The sequence below is a fragment of the Hesperophylax consimilis genome, chromosome 12 (genome assembly GCF_061612785.1).
Source record: "Hesperophylax consimilis isolate HC1 chromosome 12, BYU_Hcon_1.0, whole genome shotgun sequence".
Classification (NCBI taxonomy): domain Eukaryota; kingdom Metazoa; phylum Arthropoda; class Insecta; order Trichoptera; family Limnephilidae; genus Hesperophylax; species Hesperophylax consimilis.
Window position 1 is genome coordinate 32,614,258 of NC_142847.1, and position 18,596 is coordinate 32,632,853.

Sequence of the window (18,596 nt, forward strand, 5' to 3'; positions counted from 1 at the left end):
AATACTAAAAATTACTGTGTAGTTTTCTTTGTAAAATCTATTTTCTTCCCCATATTCCTCTTTCCCATCTCCTCCCCATCCCCACTACCTTCAGCCCACAAAATACCGCAATTGGTGATGCCACAGTCTCACTGGCTCAGACGGTTGAGAGCAGTTGGGACTATTGTACGGTATTCACATTAAAAATGTACCATTTGGTTCTTGACTATTCAACACGCGGTCTCTTTTTTGATTTTTAATTTCCTAATCATCATGAAACAAACTTTTTTATTGAAATATAGGTCCAAATTGGGCTTTGATTTGGATCACGAAACACGCCCACAACGCACTTCTTGTGTTATTCTTTGCATAAAACCAAGCCAAATATTTTCTCAGTATATTAATGCATTAATACTAAGACTACCTGCATAATTTCACTGAAGTACGTAGGTACAAGTAAAGCAAAACAACAAACAAGCCAGTGGTCAGTGATGTTCAACCCGCGGCCCGTGATTATGATATGGAAACTAAATATTTAAAATTAAGTAATTAAAAACTGTCTATTTTATCTTATTCCAGTATTGATTTTCTTATAATATAGTATGCTGGCAATCATGCCTAAATAGTATGTAGTAATTAAATTATTTGAAATCAAAAAAGCAATTATTTGTCCTATATTTAAAGGATTAGATCCGTCTTCTCATAGTAGTTACAGGCCGATCTCTGTATTAAGCATTCTATCTAAAATTCTGGAAAAGCTTGTCAAAGTAAGATTAATGAATTTCTTTAATAAGCACAAACTAATCTCACCACAACAATTTGGGTTCCAACAGAAAAAATCTACTGAAAATGCGATAACAAATATGACAGAATATCTGGCGAAGAATTTAGATGCAGGTATAAAATGCGTGGGAATCTTTCTAGATTTAAAGAAAGAGTTTGACTCAATTTCACAAAAAAATTTACTAAGGAAATTAGAAATGATGGGCGTGAGAGGCATCCCACTCGCATTATTTGATGACTACCTCTCGAAAAGAACTCAATTGGTAAAGAACGATAGTAAATTAAATAAAAGGAAGAAAAAAATTATTCGAAGTACCCCTGGGTAGTACCCTTGGACCAATACTTTTTCTTGTGTATAAACGAACTTTGCAAAATGGACCTAGAAAATGGGAAAATTATATCATTTTCCGGTGATACAGTTTTACTTTTCAAATGAAAGACATGGGAGGAGATAAAATCAAAATCTGAACAGGTCTAGTAAAAGTATCAAAATGGCTAGAATGCAACCTCTTGACATTAAATGCCAAAAAAGACAAATTCAATGTTTTTTTCTATAAACAAAACAGGCAAACCTAACAGTGACATAAATATAAAAGTCTACTTAGATGACACGTGTACCCTACGAACACAAATATCTCACCCATGCGCATGCCAATACCTTGATAAGACGGAATTAGTCAAAATATCTGGGTATTTTAATAGATGACTCTGTAACCTGAAATTTATTATTTATTGAAAATACGGCCAAACAAATACGCAAACTAATTTTCTTCTTGAAAGATATACGCAACATTGTTGATAATAAAACCATTAAAATTGTGTACTATGCTTTGTGCCATTCAATTATCAGGTATGGCATAATAAGCTGGGGCGGTGCAGCCAAAACTATACTAGATCCGTTAGCCAAGGCACAAAAATATGTAATAAGAGTGATGGATAAAAATCTTATATTTATCCATCGACACCCTTATTTAAAGAAACAAAATTATTAGACGTAAGACAGATGTATATACATGCTGTACTATACGAACAATTCCAAGCTTCATAGTCTCGTAGATCACAGTTACAAGACAAGACTAAGATCAGAACAAAGAATGAGAGTACCAAAAATGAACAAATCGTTTGGACAACGTTTCTATGTATTCCTGGCTCCTAAGGTGTATAATGAGTTCAAGCAGCAATGCAGTAAGGTTAAAACAGGCCCTCTTCAAAAGTAAATTACCGTATGACTCATAGAAAGTGGCAGAACGAAATCGGAAAGCTTCCTGAAAGAAATTAATGTCTGACTGAAGAACGACCATTAAGTGAATTCATTCCGACTTTATCCCTATTGTCGTGTATATATTTAATATTTTTGTATTACGAAATATGTACAAGATTGTATTATAGTTATTATATTTACTTTTATATGTTTTTTATATTTTATTATATTTTCTTATTTATTTTATCACCATAATACGGGCATTTGCCTAGTTTGGAGTATGAATAAAAAAATAAATTATGTTTGCTTCACTCAAAAGATAATTTTTAACCTCGATGCAGTCTTAGTCCTAGTGAGGTTGATTTTTATAAAAAAAGTTATGATTTATGTTCACTGAGAAGCAATAAATTAAAAAATAAAACATTTAGGATTCTATTAGTACTTTTTATTTTTCAGTGGTACATAATCCATTTTTTGTTATATTATTTGTCTTATACGTAGTATTTTTCTGGTTTCTATATTATTTTATGTTACTGTTTTACGAAGTTTACTGCTAAATATGCTGAAATAGAATTATATGTTAATTTATGATTTAGTCTTCTCATTTTAATACATTACAGCTGAGTAAATTAAGGTTAAAAGGTTATACGGGTCAAGCCTTTAGAAAAAAATTAAATATACTTGTACTAGAGTGCTGAAGGTCGCGGGTTAAAATCCCAGCATACGCAATTTAATTTAATTAATTTGTGTTATTTCACAAATTACTCATTTGAAATAATAAAAGATATATTTGGGGTACGTCCCAGTGTGGAAGATACTCTCAGTATCACCTTGCTTTGTGTAAACCCACCATTCAGATACGAAACGTTGCTTTGAATGACTTTGGCCGTGTTTAGTGACCATATCTGAATAGCCCCACCTTCCTCTTCCTCGTCTCCTTCCCCACAACCTCCAGCCTAACAACATAACCCAATTGAGGATGCTATAGTCTTACTGGCTCCAGACGATTGGGAGCTATTGGGACTGTTGTGAGGCATTCACATAAAAATAAAATAATAAAAACATTTTGAAAATCTTTCACATCTTTGAATACCTTTACCACAATGGACAGGACGGCTCGGTTTGGGGAATCATCATTATTTCTATTTCCAAGGAAAATTTTGAAGAAATCAGAGACACGTGTATAATATTAACATCGGCAACAGTTTTACTTAGATTTTCATTTATTTTCTACTGTCTTAGTTCTATGGCTACGGTTCATCAATGTTTTTTTACGGATTTTTGATAATATACTTAAAAATAATGGTACTTAAAAAATGCAAATGTTGCATCTGAAACTGTTAACGAATTACTGCTTCAGATAAACATGAAGGTAGACTGTAATAATATAATAATAATGATGAGTTGATGTTGGCTGGAATTGGGTGATGGTATGTTTAGGAATGAACTAGGTATGGAAGGAACTAACACAAGATGACTAATGCTTGTGCTCCTTATACTCCTGGATTAGATGAGATAACAACGGATTGCATTAAGATATTAAAAAATGAAATTTCAAAACCTATAACACACTTAATCAACCTAAGTAAAACACACTCCTGCTTTCCTAGTACTCTTAAAAAAGGACTAGTGATCCCCATTTATAAATCCGGAGACAAAATGGAAATAACTAACTATAGACCAATCACTATGTTAAACTCGCTTTCAAAGATTTTCGAAAGAGTATTAAAAAACCAAATTATAAAATACCTAGAAGAAAACAAATTAATCTCGGATAACCAATATGGATTTAGAGACAAAATAGGCACAAAAAAGCTTGTACAATAGATTATATACATAGCAACTTAGATCAAGGGTACAAATACATAGCGATATATCTAGATTTAGCTAAAGCCTTTGACTCAATCTGCCACAATTCACTTTTTAAAAAATTAGAAAACATGGGTATCAAAGGCAAGGAACTTCAACTATTAAAAAGTTATATAAGTAAGAGAACACAACAAGTCAAAATTAACAACCATACTAGTAAAACACTGCCGATTACATATGGAGTTCCACAAGGAAGCATACTAGGGCCCGTTCTTTTTACTATTTACATAAATCAACTTTGCAGCATGAAAATAGACGGTGAAATAGTTAGCTATGCTGATTACACAGTTTTACTTTTCAAATCTAAGGATTGGAATAATGCATATAACGTAGCGAATTTGGGAATCTCGCAAGTGAATACATGGCTAGACTCAAACATACTTACAATTAATATATCAAAGACAAAATTCAATACATACAGTATAAATAGCACGGGACAGCCAAAAAACAACACAAACACCATAAAAATACACGAATGTTTAAACACCAACATCTGCGATTGCCCTCCTCTAGAAAAAACAGAACAAATAAAGTATCTAGGAATCGTAATTGACCATAACCTTAGATGGATACCTCACATCAAACAAATGACAAATAAACTTCTCAAAACAATACACATTTTCCTAAACATAAGAAACATATATAAAATAAAACAATTGAAAACAATATATTTTGCACTTTGCCAATCAATAATAGAATATGAAATTATTGCTTGGGGAGGAACAACAAACTCGGATATCAATTACATAGAAACCGCACAGAAAACGATCTTAAAGGTAATACTAAAAAAACATTGACTGACTGATACAGACCAAATATTCAACAGTTGTGACGTACTAGATATACGCCAATTATACGTTAAAACACTACTAAACTACATTTTTGACAAAAAAAAATAAATTTCAACATACACAAAATGACACTAACAGACCAGTTAGACAAGCGTACAAAGAAAACATAAAAACTCCGACAGTAAATTCAAGCTTTGGACAAAGACACTACCAATACCATGCAATAAAAGCTTTCAACAGCTTAAAACTTGAAATTAAAATTGAGTAAAATAAAAATAAATTCACACACAAAATTGCAAAATGGATTAAAGAACAAAAAAGACAATATTACCAAAATTTCATAGCATAATATAAAAATAAAACCTACACGTAACACACAAAACCAATATAAACACACATCACTCACAAACACACAAGATTATTTTCAATGTACTATTTTTTTTTAATTTGAATATATTATTATGTATTATTTATTTTTAATTTTAAATGTATAATTTTTCTCTTTAAATGTATTATGTAGTTTATATTTTCTTATTATAAAATGAAAGCCTCAGCACGGGCAAGCCACCCAGTGAGGCCTACATTACTGGAAAACGTGAATTGTAAAAAATATTGTACCTAATAAAAAATAAAATAAAAAATAAAAAAAATCACTTACCCACTGTATCTCTGCGAAGGAGTACAGAACACAGTCACAATATAGTGAGTTCCACCGCGCTGCCTCGGGGTAATTGTCGCTACAACAAAACGTATGAGTACTTAAAACGATATCAAGCACTTCCAAGATAACAACTGGGGATTATTTGGCCAGATTTTAGGCCAGGCTAATTTGCACAACCCCCGAACTAACGCTGCCCAAAATGTAGCCAATTTAATTTATTTTTTGAGATATTTCAAAAGTTCCCGCATCTTCGTAACTGCAATATTCTCAGAGATAACCGTTTTACACAGTAAATGGTTTCTCCATTTTTAAATAGATGTTTCCCATATTTATATAGTGCTCTAATAAAAGCAAAATTGTTCAGTTTTGACATATTTTTGAAATGCTGTCTTTTCATTGTATTTTACACAAATTCCATTAAGCATTGTATGTCAATTCGTTCTTCATCGAATTATCTGCTTACTTACATTTATTTCTAAGTGTTAACATGAAAAATAAGATCTTAAAGTGAAGTTTAATTTTCACCTGTAAAATTTTTTTTCGTGTCGTAATTAAATTGTGGTTAAATGAGAGATGTAACATGTTTTGTTTTGTTTTTTTTTTTAAAGACATACAAACATTCACGGGTTACAAATTACCTGACAATATTTAAAAATCTCCTACTAACACCACATTAAACGTAGACTTTTGCTTGTGTTGTGATGGAAGACTTATCCAGCCGAGGAATTGAACACACTACGCCTGGGTGGGATCCAAACGCGATGCCATCTCAGCCACTAACCGGTCTTATTTAATCATCCCTTTCAACCATTTATTTATTGAAACATATAAGTGTCCCTTTCTACCATTTCCTTACTGAAACATTTAAGTTTCCTTTCTGAAATTTATTTAATTAACTTTGTTAATGTTTCGCCTAAGAAAGTTCTCATTCAAAGTCCCCCATTCTCTAAATTTATGACTGATGTAGTCAACTGAAGACAAATATAAAAAAGGTATATTTTTTTAGTATTTAGTTTTAGTCTGATAAATTACGATTGAAAAATTATTTATCAAGTTAAAAACAAACTAGCGATTTTTGCGGTCTTCGTAATTACATTCAATCAAAATATGAATGCATAATGTTATTGTAAACATATCTTTTAAAACCTCGTTTTTAGTTCTAATGAACTTTAAATACATGTTATCTAAATTTCCTGTAATAAGTACCATTATAAACCATTTTTGTTTACAATCAGACGAATTTCACGCATTTGTGAATTTAATGATTTTTTCAATTATTTTTTTTATAAAACCTACAAACTTAAGGTAAATAAGAAAATATAGACAAAGTCATTGGCTTTAAAAGGCCGTTAACAGTTTATTTGTTTTTGTATCAATATTCGGAGGTATGTTCTTTTTAATGAGCGCGAGCTAATTCAAAACCAAACGCATGAAAATCTTCAGCTCTCACTGCATTCTATCATAAACATATTGGCGCTCAAGTGGAATCAATTTCGTTCATTTTACTTTTAAACGAGATTATGTACACAAAAAACACCAACAACTTTCTTCTAAAATAGTCCAAGTCTTCTTCTGTGTTCAGAACAAAATGCTTTCGAATTTGCACTGTCTTTTTGCCATTGTTCCAAATTTCAAGTACTTTTTTAGCAAAGTGAAGGTTAGGAAAAGGTATGAACTGGATAAATGACATCCTGGTAGGAACTAACAATATTCTCATTTCAAAACCACTATATTTATAAAGCGTGAAATTTATTTATTTCAATGCAGAAATTCTGGTACTAACTATCATATGTATTCCTCGTTGCCCAGAATACTGATGGAGGGAAACAATTATACCGAGTCAGTTGACATCTTTAAATTATCACTTAACAATATAAAAGATTGTTACTGAGGCAGTTTAGTTATGTATAATAATTATGTACTGTGTTTTTACAGTGAGAAACCCCCTCAAAAGGACGTTAATAAATTAATAAATAAATACTGACGCCTATGATTTAGATTTTACTGTGGTACAAATATGAATTGAAATGCTTGCATGTTTAAAAAATAATAATATTAACACACCACACATCCCTCCCGACGTGACCACCTCTCGCAAAAACACACTTATTTGTTGCCCTGGGGATACGTTTTAGTATGTGAAACAAATGTAGCGATTTCATTATGAAGTTTTTGCATTAGCAAACATTAGTTTCTGGAAATTTATTTTGATTACATTCGTATTAAATAAACAAATTGTTATGTCAGCTACACAATCCAACAAGCTTTTCCATGAGGCCAGTAAACCCGAATGTTACTGCCTTATCGCGCAATTATAGCTTGAATTTGTAGCTATCCTCTCTACACCATTCACATCCTTTTTACGTCATTTGACTTAAGCACAAAAAAATCCTAAAGGAACGAACGATCATAGGCATTAGAAAAGCTTGCCTCACTACAATCTTGTGTTCTGACTCTCTCAAGTTTCGCCAAAAGTGTAAAGCAGGCATATTTTGTTTTTTTTACTTGAGCGTTTTTTTATTCAATCGTAAATCTAGTTTCATCCAAAGAAGGAAAATGAATATTTTTTTCGTAAAATGTTCTACACGGAGAAAAATGAGTAATACTGATATATTGAAAATCTCTTCAAATTGTTGGTCATCCTGTTAAAAACGGGGCTGCAAGCCGCTTCCTGATAAAGTGTTAATACATTCGTAATAATATCGGAATACGTGTTCATATGCCTCTATTTGTCTTAATAATAAATCATGACGAAATGAAAAATGTTAGGATTTTTATGAACACGTGTTCAGATGGGTTCAAAACATTGGTATTTTAATAAATAAAGTTTTTCAGGATTCCTACCAATTCATTCGTCAATAGCCTACAATCCCGTTTTTAACAGAGATACGAATAATTTGAAGAGATTCTTAATAAATTATCAATCTTTTGTTATATAAAATGTGTGATGTTCGGCGTTAGAACTACTTAGCCCCAGTACATAAATTCAAAGTTTAAACTCGTTACGGTTCTACTTATCTGACACTTAATGAGCTTTATCGTTGAACTAAGGATAAAATGTGTATCTAATGTAATGTGTATGTTCGCAGGTTGTGGAACTTCTCAACGACTTGTACACGTGCTGCGATTCCATCATCTCCCACTACGATGTATACAAGGTGAGACACGTGTTGAGATTACTTGGGACTACATTTACCCTTCCGAGTACTGTTTGATTTAGCAATGTTTGGTAATTGCCTTTTTGGCAATGTTTACACTTCCACTTGGGGTTATTGTGCCAAGAGCTCCGTTCGTCTGATTGTATTGGTAGAACTGAAGTAGTGTAAACTTGCTGTCATTAAAATTAAAAAAAAATAATAAACACAGCGCACACTACATATTACGAACGTGCTATATATGTACTTTTTTTTTTTTTTTTAAAAGAAAGACAAACATTCCCAGGTTACGAATAACCCAACAATGTTTGAAAATCTCCTACTACCACCACAGAAAGCCGAAAATGTTGCTTGTGTTGTGATGGAGGACTTAGCCAGCCGAGGAATCGAACACGCGACGCTCGGGTGAGACCCAAGCGCTATGCCCACTCAACCACTGACCGGTCATTTCTTCATCATATTTTTTCTCAACTATACCTATCCAAATATTTGAAGAGCCTTCAATAGCAAAATGTATATACAACTATAGAAGAATTTAAATATATATTTTTAGTCAATTTTTTTCAATATTTTATTATTTCTATTTAGCTAAACCTAATAAATCTATAACTTTTATAATTCACCGCATATATACTTTATTATATTCTATTTAAATAATTCAATCTGAACGTACGAGTAAGTAACTCACTAGAGAAGTACAAACATAAATAATTTATTAGCTTTGTGAATACATTCTATTTCGCAACTTTAAAATAGTACAGTAAAGTCGTATAAATTATTCCAGGTATTCATAAATATTATTTCTGCTTTTCCCGTGACTTACTTCACGAAATCTCTTTCGTATTTTAATGCTACCTTTATTTTGTAACAGATTCTCGGAATTCGTTTGAAATGTAATAATACATGTTATTCAGTTTATCTCGGAAGTGATTTGGTTTCTGCCATCTTTAGCTAGTTATCTTGTTATGTCACGTATTTGCTTCGCAGGGGTCAACAAAGATGACATAATTTCGCACAACTATGTTAGTGCACATTCGTTTTTTCACTTCCATGTACGAGTAGGTACCGTCTAATAATACTTTTCTGTTATTTCGACTCTTGACTTGATCCGACTTAAGTTTAGTCGCTAAGGAACCCCCTTGTAAGATCTTCTTCTTCTTTCGTATGGTAGGGGGTCAGAGGGTAACATCTAGGTCAGTGAGCCAGTCTAGGGCTTCAGGCGTCGCTCTGTGAACCTCATCAATCCCGCCGGGAATGAATGCAGCGGGCATTCGTTGAGGACATGGTCTGCAACGCACGGCACTCACACATTGCCGGCTCTTTAAGGCCCCTGTTAAGGCTCTTATGCATCATGTGGGCACAGCGGCTGTGGGATGACCTTATCTTGTTGATGGCGGACTAGAGTTTACGAAGCAGTGAGAATCTAGGCTGTCTCTCAGTGGGGTCGTGCACGGGATGAGCATTTCTTACATCGGCCAAGTGCCACTCGAGTTTCCACCGATCCCGTAATCGGAGGAGCCTCTCTCCTTCCTTCCATAATGGTTTTCGGGACTTCAAGCGACATGCAGGGTGAGAGACGACACCATCGTGCAAAGGTTAATGATTCCCCGTAGCGTCATAATTTGTACGTAATCTCAGGTTACAGAATTACGGTGCATATGAAACATAGAAGAGGGAGAGAGAACATCAATTTTGGTGACATGTCCGCCTTCACCTAACCTACACCCACTTTTACCCCCTCTCTCTTGCCTACCACCCCCTCACTCCCTAACCAAATATATGTTTTATGAAACTCTGAGGACGGTTCAGGTAGAAACGAAACCGATTGATTTATATATCAAGTTGATGCTTTAAAGTGGTATCGAAACAAAGTTATTTTATTCTATTTTTTTTAAATACATATAATATAGATAGGTACTTTATCGCTTGTCTGAATTATTGACACAGTTCTATTTTTGAAAATGTTACATAAATTCGGGACTATTCCGAGTTCATTGAAGTTACAATTACATCCGAAATTAGTACCTACGTTTAATGATTTTTTTTCTTCCTCAGGTGGAGACTATAGGAGATGCCTACATGGTGGTGTCAGGTCTGCCGCTGAGGAACGGAGACAGGCACGCCGGTGAAATCGCCTCCATGGCCCTGCACCTACTGGAGAGAGTTAAGAGACTTGAAGTGAGGCACAGACCTGGTACTAGACTGAAGCTGAGGATAGGTAAGGAACTATACAAAGTGTTAAGGGACGTACCTGACTTACTTTAAGCAGCGATATCTGACATTATTTGGAGTAAAAAATTGTGATTAAATTTTGTCTCCTGTGACATTTTTGATGGGTTTTTTTTTTTAAATTAGAGCATAAAAAATCACTAGGTATTGGACAGTTAATGTTGGATTAGGATGTCGGGCTGTAACTCGGCTCAGACTTCAGTGACCAATGAGGACATGTGAAAGAAATAAAATCGTTTGTTTAAAAAAAAAAAATCTTTTTGGTTTTAAACAAACAAAAACAACAACAACTAAAAAGTCACCGGAGTCCATTTTTTTTAATTTTATTTGTTTTATTAATGTTGGGAATCACTGGTCAATTCAAGTATGTCCCGTAATACCCTGTGTAAATAGTAGATACATTGTCATTCGAGGGGGGTGCGCGATACGGTCTTTAAATGTTGCAAATGAGTAGGTACCTGAGGTAAATGAGCTGAAGGAATGATTTATTATTAAATAAAATGTTGAATTTTTTGCAAATACGTAGGTAATTGGGGTAAATGAGGTGAAGAAATAATGTATTACTTGTATTTTATGAAATATTGAAACTATGCAAATAACTACGTACCCGACGTAAATGAGGTAAGGGAACAATTTATTGAGAATTAATTTATTTAGATGTTTAAATAATTAAGATATTTAAATTTTGGGAACTTATTAGGATGCGGAAATATTTGTTTTGCGGACATGAATGCGATGCGAACATAATTGAGATATGGTACTAGAAGAAAATAAATAAAGATGGGCAGTGTACACGATGCTTTTTTCAGTGCAATTTTCAAAAGGGTCGTCTTTTCTTGTGGATTCGGTGTGGAAAAAACGACGTGTTCTATTTTGGTACTGATTTTCGTTCAGTTTTTTCGTTACAGTTTCTTAAGATGGCGAACTTTATTTGACATAAATGTCGTCTGCCATTGTTTTACGTATCTACATATATTATGACAAATGTTGCATGTTTATTTCGTTTTATATTTAAAGTATTACTGATTGTGAGCGTGAATTGTGATTTTTTTACGTAAGGCAAACATTCCCGAATTACGAATAACCCGACAATATTTGAAAATCTCAATAAAATGAGCGGAAAATGTTGCTTGTGCCATGATGAAGGACTTATCTACTTGAGGAATTAAACTCACAACGCTTTGGGTGAGACTCAAACGCGATGCCAACTCGGCCACTTGTGTGTTTTTTAATTGTATATCTAGTTCGATGATTTTTTTAAGGCAACGGAATGACAAATGCTTTCGTGTGATCTTGCCATTGTTGACGATTACGTGGTACCATCACAAAATATAATTTCTTCTCCAACATAAAAAGTCGAAAATAATGACCGGGTAAAGCAAAAACATCCTTTTAGTTTCCATATGGGAATCGGTATGAAATAAAACATTGTGTAATACATCCATTACCGAGGAAAAATTTTTAAGGTTCCAGTGGTGTGAGTATATGTAAATGTTTTCGAATGTGATGAATTGAAAACATTATTTTTTTACAGTAGTAATTTTGTTCGGGTGTTGAAATTGAAATTTTACACACGTTTTCCATGTGTTTGTAAAAAAATAGCAATCTTAATATATTTTTATTTGATAGTTAACTTAAAAAGCGGGTAAAACAGCTAACATTTTTTTCATTTAAAATGTCTGGCCTGTGTCGGTAAAGCATTCAAACAGCGATTATAAAGCTGCACCTCACACCCATAAATACCGCCAGACGGTTTAAAAGGTTTAAGCAATATAAAACCTCAATTTAACCGTTTTAACTGAACTTTGTTCATTTTTATATTGCGATATTACATCCACTGAAACTTTTCCAATACCTTTACGACAACGATAAAACCACGTTTATTTTTTCTTGTAATAGCTCCAATGTCATTCTTTTTTGGAAGGTGTGAAATTAAAGTCATTTTGCGAAACATTTTTGATCTCAACTCAAACTTTTTATAATATCTGAATGAATATTTAATTTCATAACTGAGGGGTGGGCGAAAGGGGTATTATTTAAAGTTGGCAATCTACGCCAAATAATAAGTGTTACTCTTATGTACGCCTGGTACTCTTACTTTTTGCAATGTACTTCTCGAACTGAATTACAGATTGGGCAGAAAATATTTTCGCGTTACATTCGATTCCAGATAAATACGTTGTTTTTGAACGTGCTTCAAAATAAAGCATAGTTTTCGAAATCAGACCAATAACTCGTTCAAATTATAGTATTTCAAATTGACATATGAAAATAAAAAATATATTATAAATATAAAATAGTGAACGCAAATATAGAAAAAGTGTAAACTGCAATTACCACTTTACATGAAACTAAAAAAACTTATTATTTAATTAGACAAAGGTACTATTAAAGTTACCGTCGCTTCACTTTTTTTGGTAACATACAAAAATATTTGTTAAAAAAAGAATTTAGAAATTATTAAGAATTTAAAAAGTTTCATAGAATAATTTCTGCTAATTTTCTATAATTTCTAAGCTTTTATACGCAAACTGATAACTCGGTATTCTCTCTTTCTAACGTTGTTTAAGACATACATATATCTATCTCACTGTAATGCAAATTGAGATAGCGTAACTTTTATGAAACCCTGTCAGCTTGGAGAATGGACGGCTGTTTGTTGTTTGTGAAGAAATTACCCAAGGGGTTAGCACCCAAATAAAAGGTTTTTGAATGTGTACCCGGGTTTATGATTTCAACGTTCAAACCGGTATTTACACTAACTCAACACGGGAGGCACTGAAGAAAATATTTTCCCTCGGGGACTATGTCATCTTTTGGGGATGCTGTGCGAGGGTCTTTTTAAGGAAAGGAAGGAGAAGAAGCTATGGGATGGAAAAGATACTAGGGGTGGGTAGGAATCTGGGGGTCAAAGTGTTTAGGAGTGACAGACGTATGAATCCATCCCTCCCACTGGGGTGCAAGGCGATGGATCGAGTCGAGTCGAGTCCGGCTGAAGACTGGATAGTCTCAACCAACAAACCGAACCGAGTCACCAAACTTAGCTTGTCTCTCGGAGTGAGATATGATAGAGGTGTTTGTTATTCAGTGAATGGTTCTCTCATTATATTATCTCGTATTAACCGTTTTACCAGCTGTTGTTTTAAACTCAAATGCGTAGATATTTTCTTTTATAACAAATCTCTATATTTAAGCAATGTACTCATATCTTAAAAAGACGATCTTTACCGATCTCTGCTGATGTTCACTATTTTCATAAGCCCTTTCGACTCCCAGCCCACAGACAAGTTAGTTAAATTGAATTTCCGTTCAAGGAAGAAGTTTTGAAAACTTTTGATCAATTTCACCCGTAGTGTTTGACGGCCTCCGGGGTTGAATGGTTACGATCCCTGGCTACGAATCCTGGCTGATAGAAATCCCTGTCTGTCCAAATAATAATTAATTGAAGAATATATCCTTTCCCCAGGTATCCACTCTGGCCAATGCGTGGCTGGTGTAGTAGGACTGAAGATGCCCCGCTACTGTCTGTTCGGTGACACCGTCAACACGGCCAGTCGCATGGAGTCGGCGGGCGAGCCCCTGAGAATCCACGTGTCCGCCGCCACGTGCAGGCTGCTGAGGAAACTGGGAGGGTACCACTGCACGGAGAGAGGCATGACGATGATCAAAGTAAGTCCTAAAAACTGCATAATCAATAATAAAATATATATTTATGGACACTGTAACATCACATCTGCCCTAATGGTAAAGAAGAATAAAGTGCAACACGCCATAATAACCCAAAAATTAATATCATTCATATAGATAATCATTTAGACGGTTTCCCGGCAACGAAGCGTTGAACGTGAATCAGTGAACGTCGTTGATCCTGCCCCCAAGAATTACGATGTATAATTTAAGTCGCTTACGTAAGTGACGTATAGAAAATTACTAATGTAAACGACACAGTCACTTACCGTAATTTATAGAAAGTTACGGAAGTCGTCAGAGGCATGAGTTTTTGTACAGGTCTAAGGCTGCCTTTACACTCGTAAGTAAAATTTACGACTTACTTTAATTTAAGAGGAAGCTACAAGCCAAAATGTGTATATTCTTGGTATACCTTATATTGTAGGTGATAGGCATTAAAATCGCTTGACAAACGAAGTCAAGAAACGTTAGATTTCAAGCACAAAACTGTTTTTTTTATTTATTTTGTAAATGATTTTATAAGAAAGCAAAAAAATTAAATTAAGTGAAACTGTCACAGATAATCTTAGCTATAATATTGTATTTTTTAAAAGTTGTTTCCTTTACGCGTTCATACATTTCTATTGAAAAAAATTTTTAGTAATTTATTTCTTTTATTTGTATTCTACTCAAGCGAAACGATAGGAAAACCTTCAATTTATCTAAAGCATAATTTTTGGTATTCATAATGTACACCGATTCGTTATAAAGATTAATCAAAATAGTGATTTAGCTTTAAGCTTCTTCCTCCTTTACTCACAGGAGCGTTTAAATATGCAAGGAACTTTTATTAAATATTAGGTAATTAATACTCACAGAAGTTGTTAATTTACGTGACTATTTGCAGCGAACGCTAAAATTGCAATTTTATTTGTTCGCGCGTACATATGTACTCGTAAGTATCCCGTAAGTCGCTTAAATAAGTGACCTAATGGCCAAATTACCAATGTAAACGATATTGTAAATCTCTTACTGTAATTTATAGCAAGTTACAAAAGTCGAAGTTCAATTGCGTCCGCGCGAACGTACAGCCATCTCACAGCTTATGAAATCAGTTTGATAAGTTGAGACATTTGAAGAAATGGTACCAAAAAGCGAGATGTTAAAAATGAAAAGACTGGTTTGATTTTTTTCCTACAAAAACTAGTATTTTTATTATATATGAACTAAAATCTGAATAGAATAAGTGGATGAGTACGTTATTGTCTCGCGAAAACAGTATAAAAATAACACTAGATAAAACTCAAATAAGTACTAGGTATCCTCGAAAACAAATGAAAAGTTAAAGAAAATTTTCTTTCACTTTTCATTTCAGTTCCGATTCCAAAAACCGAGGAGATATAATTTATTTTTAGGTGGAAAAAGGCTTCCTGAAAATGGGCATCCTTCTTTTTAATTATCCCTCCAATCTTTTCTAATCTCAAGTTTCTGTTCATAACATGACGTATTTTAATTCGAAGTCGGTTTATATCATCTAGCTGTCATTCCGATCAAATTAAAGGACACCGTTCAATTCCGCCGTTAAAGGAACAAAAGAGCTTGGAGAATCGATTCTCTCAAGCCAACTTCTGTTCCAATATTTTATTTGAGCCCTTTCGTCTTTTTTGACAAAATTGCGAAAATTTGACTGCGGAAAATCTGTTTTTGATAGGAAGCCGTCTTGTTGCATATAAACATACACTTAGCACTTAAGTAGTAATAAGTAATAATAAGTAATGGTAATAAGTTTAACTTCCAAACAACTTCAGTGAGCATTTTTTTACAAGAAAATATATTAAAAAATAATAACAACATATTTATAATGTATTATTCCAGTGAGTTTACAAAGCTCATTTCGGGAAAGACAGCATTATATCAAAGACAAGACAACATAAATACATTAAAAGAAATAAATCAGAAGTTATTTTGGAGTTCTAAAGAAATTAATGTGTCGCTCATTTATAAAACTGTTGAGGAAATAGCTTTTTAGAGCTTTTTCCAGGGTTTTTTGTCCGTTGCTTTAGGTTACTGGGTAATGCGTTGTATTGCTTATGTGCGATGTATTGTAATGAGTTAATTCCGAAATTAGTCGTGTAAGTAGATGACGATAAGTGTATTTGATTTTGTGATCCTGTTTTGTGTTGGTGTGTGTCGAAATTAGACTGGTTTAGTGTTGATGTGTGAGGAGTGTTGAATTATTTGTAGAGTGGCAGTTGTGATGTTATATTTTGGCAGAATCGTAAAAGGCAGTATTGTGTCTGTGAGTCTGTGAGTATATATCTTTGACAATTGATAGATGATATATATTCTGTTCGGCTCTATTTTGAATGACTTATTAATTTCCATAAGTTGAATGCAAATCGTAAATTTTACTTATTCGTATAAAGCCAACCTATGTTGCCTCTCTGGTGCATGCGTCGGTTATGAAAGAAATAAAATATTCAAAAAGTTGGCTGCTCGTATTATTTGTACTCTTTCATAAAATATACACAGCGCAAAAATCTTTCAGGTGTTTTTTTTTATTATTTGGAATACGCGATTCCGCTTCGGAGGAAATCATTTTATTGTTGTTTTCCTGAATTGTGCCGACGAAGGTTTCATATATTATTCGTATTTCAATCCCGCTGTTCGTGCCTTCCTGAATCCTTATTAGCCGAACCGTTACTCCTTTACGTGCTGCAGAAACATGGCCAAATCTGCTGACCGACTTTTCAATCTAGCCTTGTAAATAGTTTTCTTTCGAAGAGACAGTTTTTTCGCAATGAAGTATTCTACTGAAAAGTTGTGACTTATGACTTTTTTCAATGTAATCACACTTAACATCGTCGATTCTGAATTATTTTAACATAATATCAGTCATCTCTGCTAAGGATGATGTTTCTAAGAACTTTGAATCAATAAATTGTGGGCGGTCCGTGCTCTCTTCGTAACGGGCGTCTCAGAATGTTTTTCGTTTTTGTTTTGACCCTTACGCGGCAAACACAGATAGCAGAGGGTGAAGAGTGATATCAAATGCTTGGCGCGCTTCTTTAGTTTAGTAACAATGTCGTGTACCCGGCGTTGCTCTTTTTTCTCTACTTTATATTAACATAATATGTATATAAACCTTCCGGAAGAAAATCTCTAAATGACAATGAAAACCCTATCAAAATCATTTGCTTAGTTTTAGAGCTTCCGCTAAACCGCTGGAACTGTGTAAAAAACCATTACGCTCGCATAAGGTTATCGTTTGGGCCAATCAAGTCAAGGAATTATCAGTCCATATAACCGGGCCAGGATAACCGTGGTCATGCTTATACCGTTAACCGGACTTTTTGGCTCCAGAAATGCAAAATCAGTTTGGCTACAACTGCAACACTTTTTCCGTCAAGATGGAGCCACTTCCCACGCAACAAATGACTCGTTAGCTGCTCTTCGCGATGATTTCCCTGAAGAGTAACTAGTCGCCGAGGAGACATCACCTGGCTACCGAGGAGTTTGACATCTGCTGACTGTTTCCTATGGAGTTACAAAAGGCAATGTTTTCAACCCGTTGCTACCCAACTTTTGTTTGGTAATGTTTTAAGCGAAGAATCGCAGACGAAATCAATGCAATTCAAAGAGCAGTGCCCCAGCAAGTGATTGAATTTTTTTATTCCAGGCTAAATGGATGATGCTCATTTATAAACGGTTATTTTTCAAAAATCAAAATTAATTTAACAGTATTTAAAACAAGTTTGATTTGAAAAACGAAAAACCTTCTGGGACATCCTTTACTACATACTTTTGACAATGTATATAGACAATGTCTGATCGGAATATTATTATTTAACTATCATTTAACCGGTTCAGTGCCAAATCACTCCGGTGGGTGGACCAACCACATGTAACAAAAGCTCCTGGCAGCGAATTGTTAAGATTTTTCGCTTTCAAAAAATTTGAATTTCAACACACTTCCATTTAATAGACAAAACTTCACGTGAAATCACGATTTTCGATGAATTTTTCGCATGAATCGGTTAACGTTATGAGTACCAAAAAAGCTTTAGATGAATTGAAGCTTTTCCTGTCGTTTTGCTGAACTATAATTAAAATTAAAATTTTGATATTTTATTTAAAATATAAGCGTAAACTTATAAAAAATGTATTTTTCATTAGAAATGTATTAACGCAAATACATGGAGAAAACAAACTGATATAAAATATTGCTAATTTATTACAAACCTGGTTAATTTATTCAT

General features: G+C 33.7%; 1 protein-coding gene across 1 annotated transcript in view; it reads left to right on the forward strand.

The window, feature by feature from the left end:
* Positions 1-14,562, forward strand: part of Gyc32E (Guanylyl cyclase at 32E) — a 345,132-nt gene extending 330,570 nt beyond the window's left edge. The window contains exons 23-26 of the mRNA XM_089637598.1: positions 8,374-8,442; positions 10,495-10,657; positions 14,135-14,337; positions 14,485-14,562. Coding sequence (XP_089493724.1) covers positions 8,374-8,442; positions 10,495-10,657; positions 14,135-14,337; positions 14,485-14,562 — 513 coding nt within the window. The remainder of the gene's footprint in view (positions 1-8,373; positions 8,443-10,494; positions 10,658-14,134; positions 14,338-14,484) is intronic.
* Positions 14,563-18,596: the final 4,034 nt, after the last annotated feature.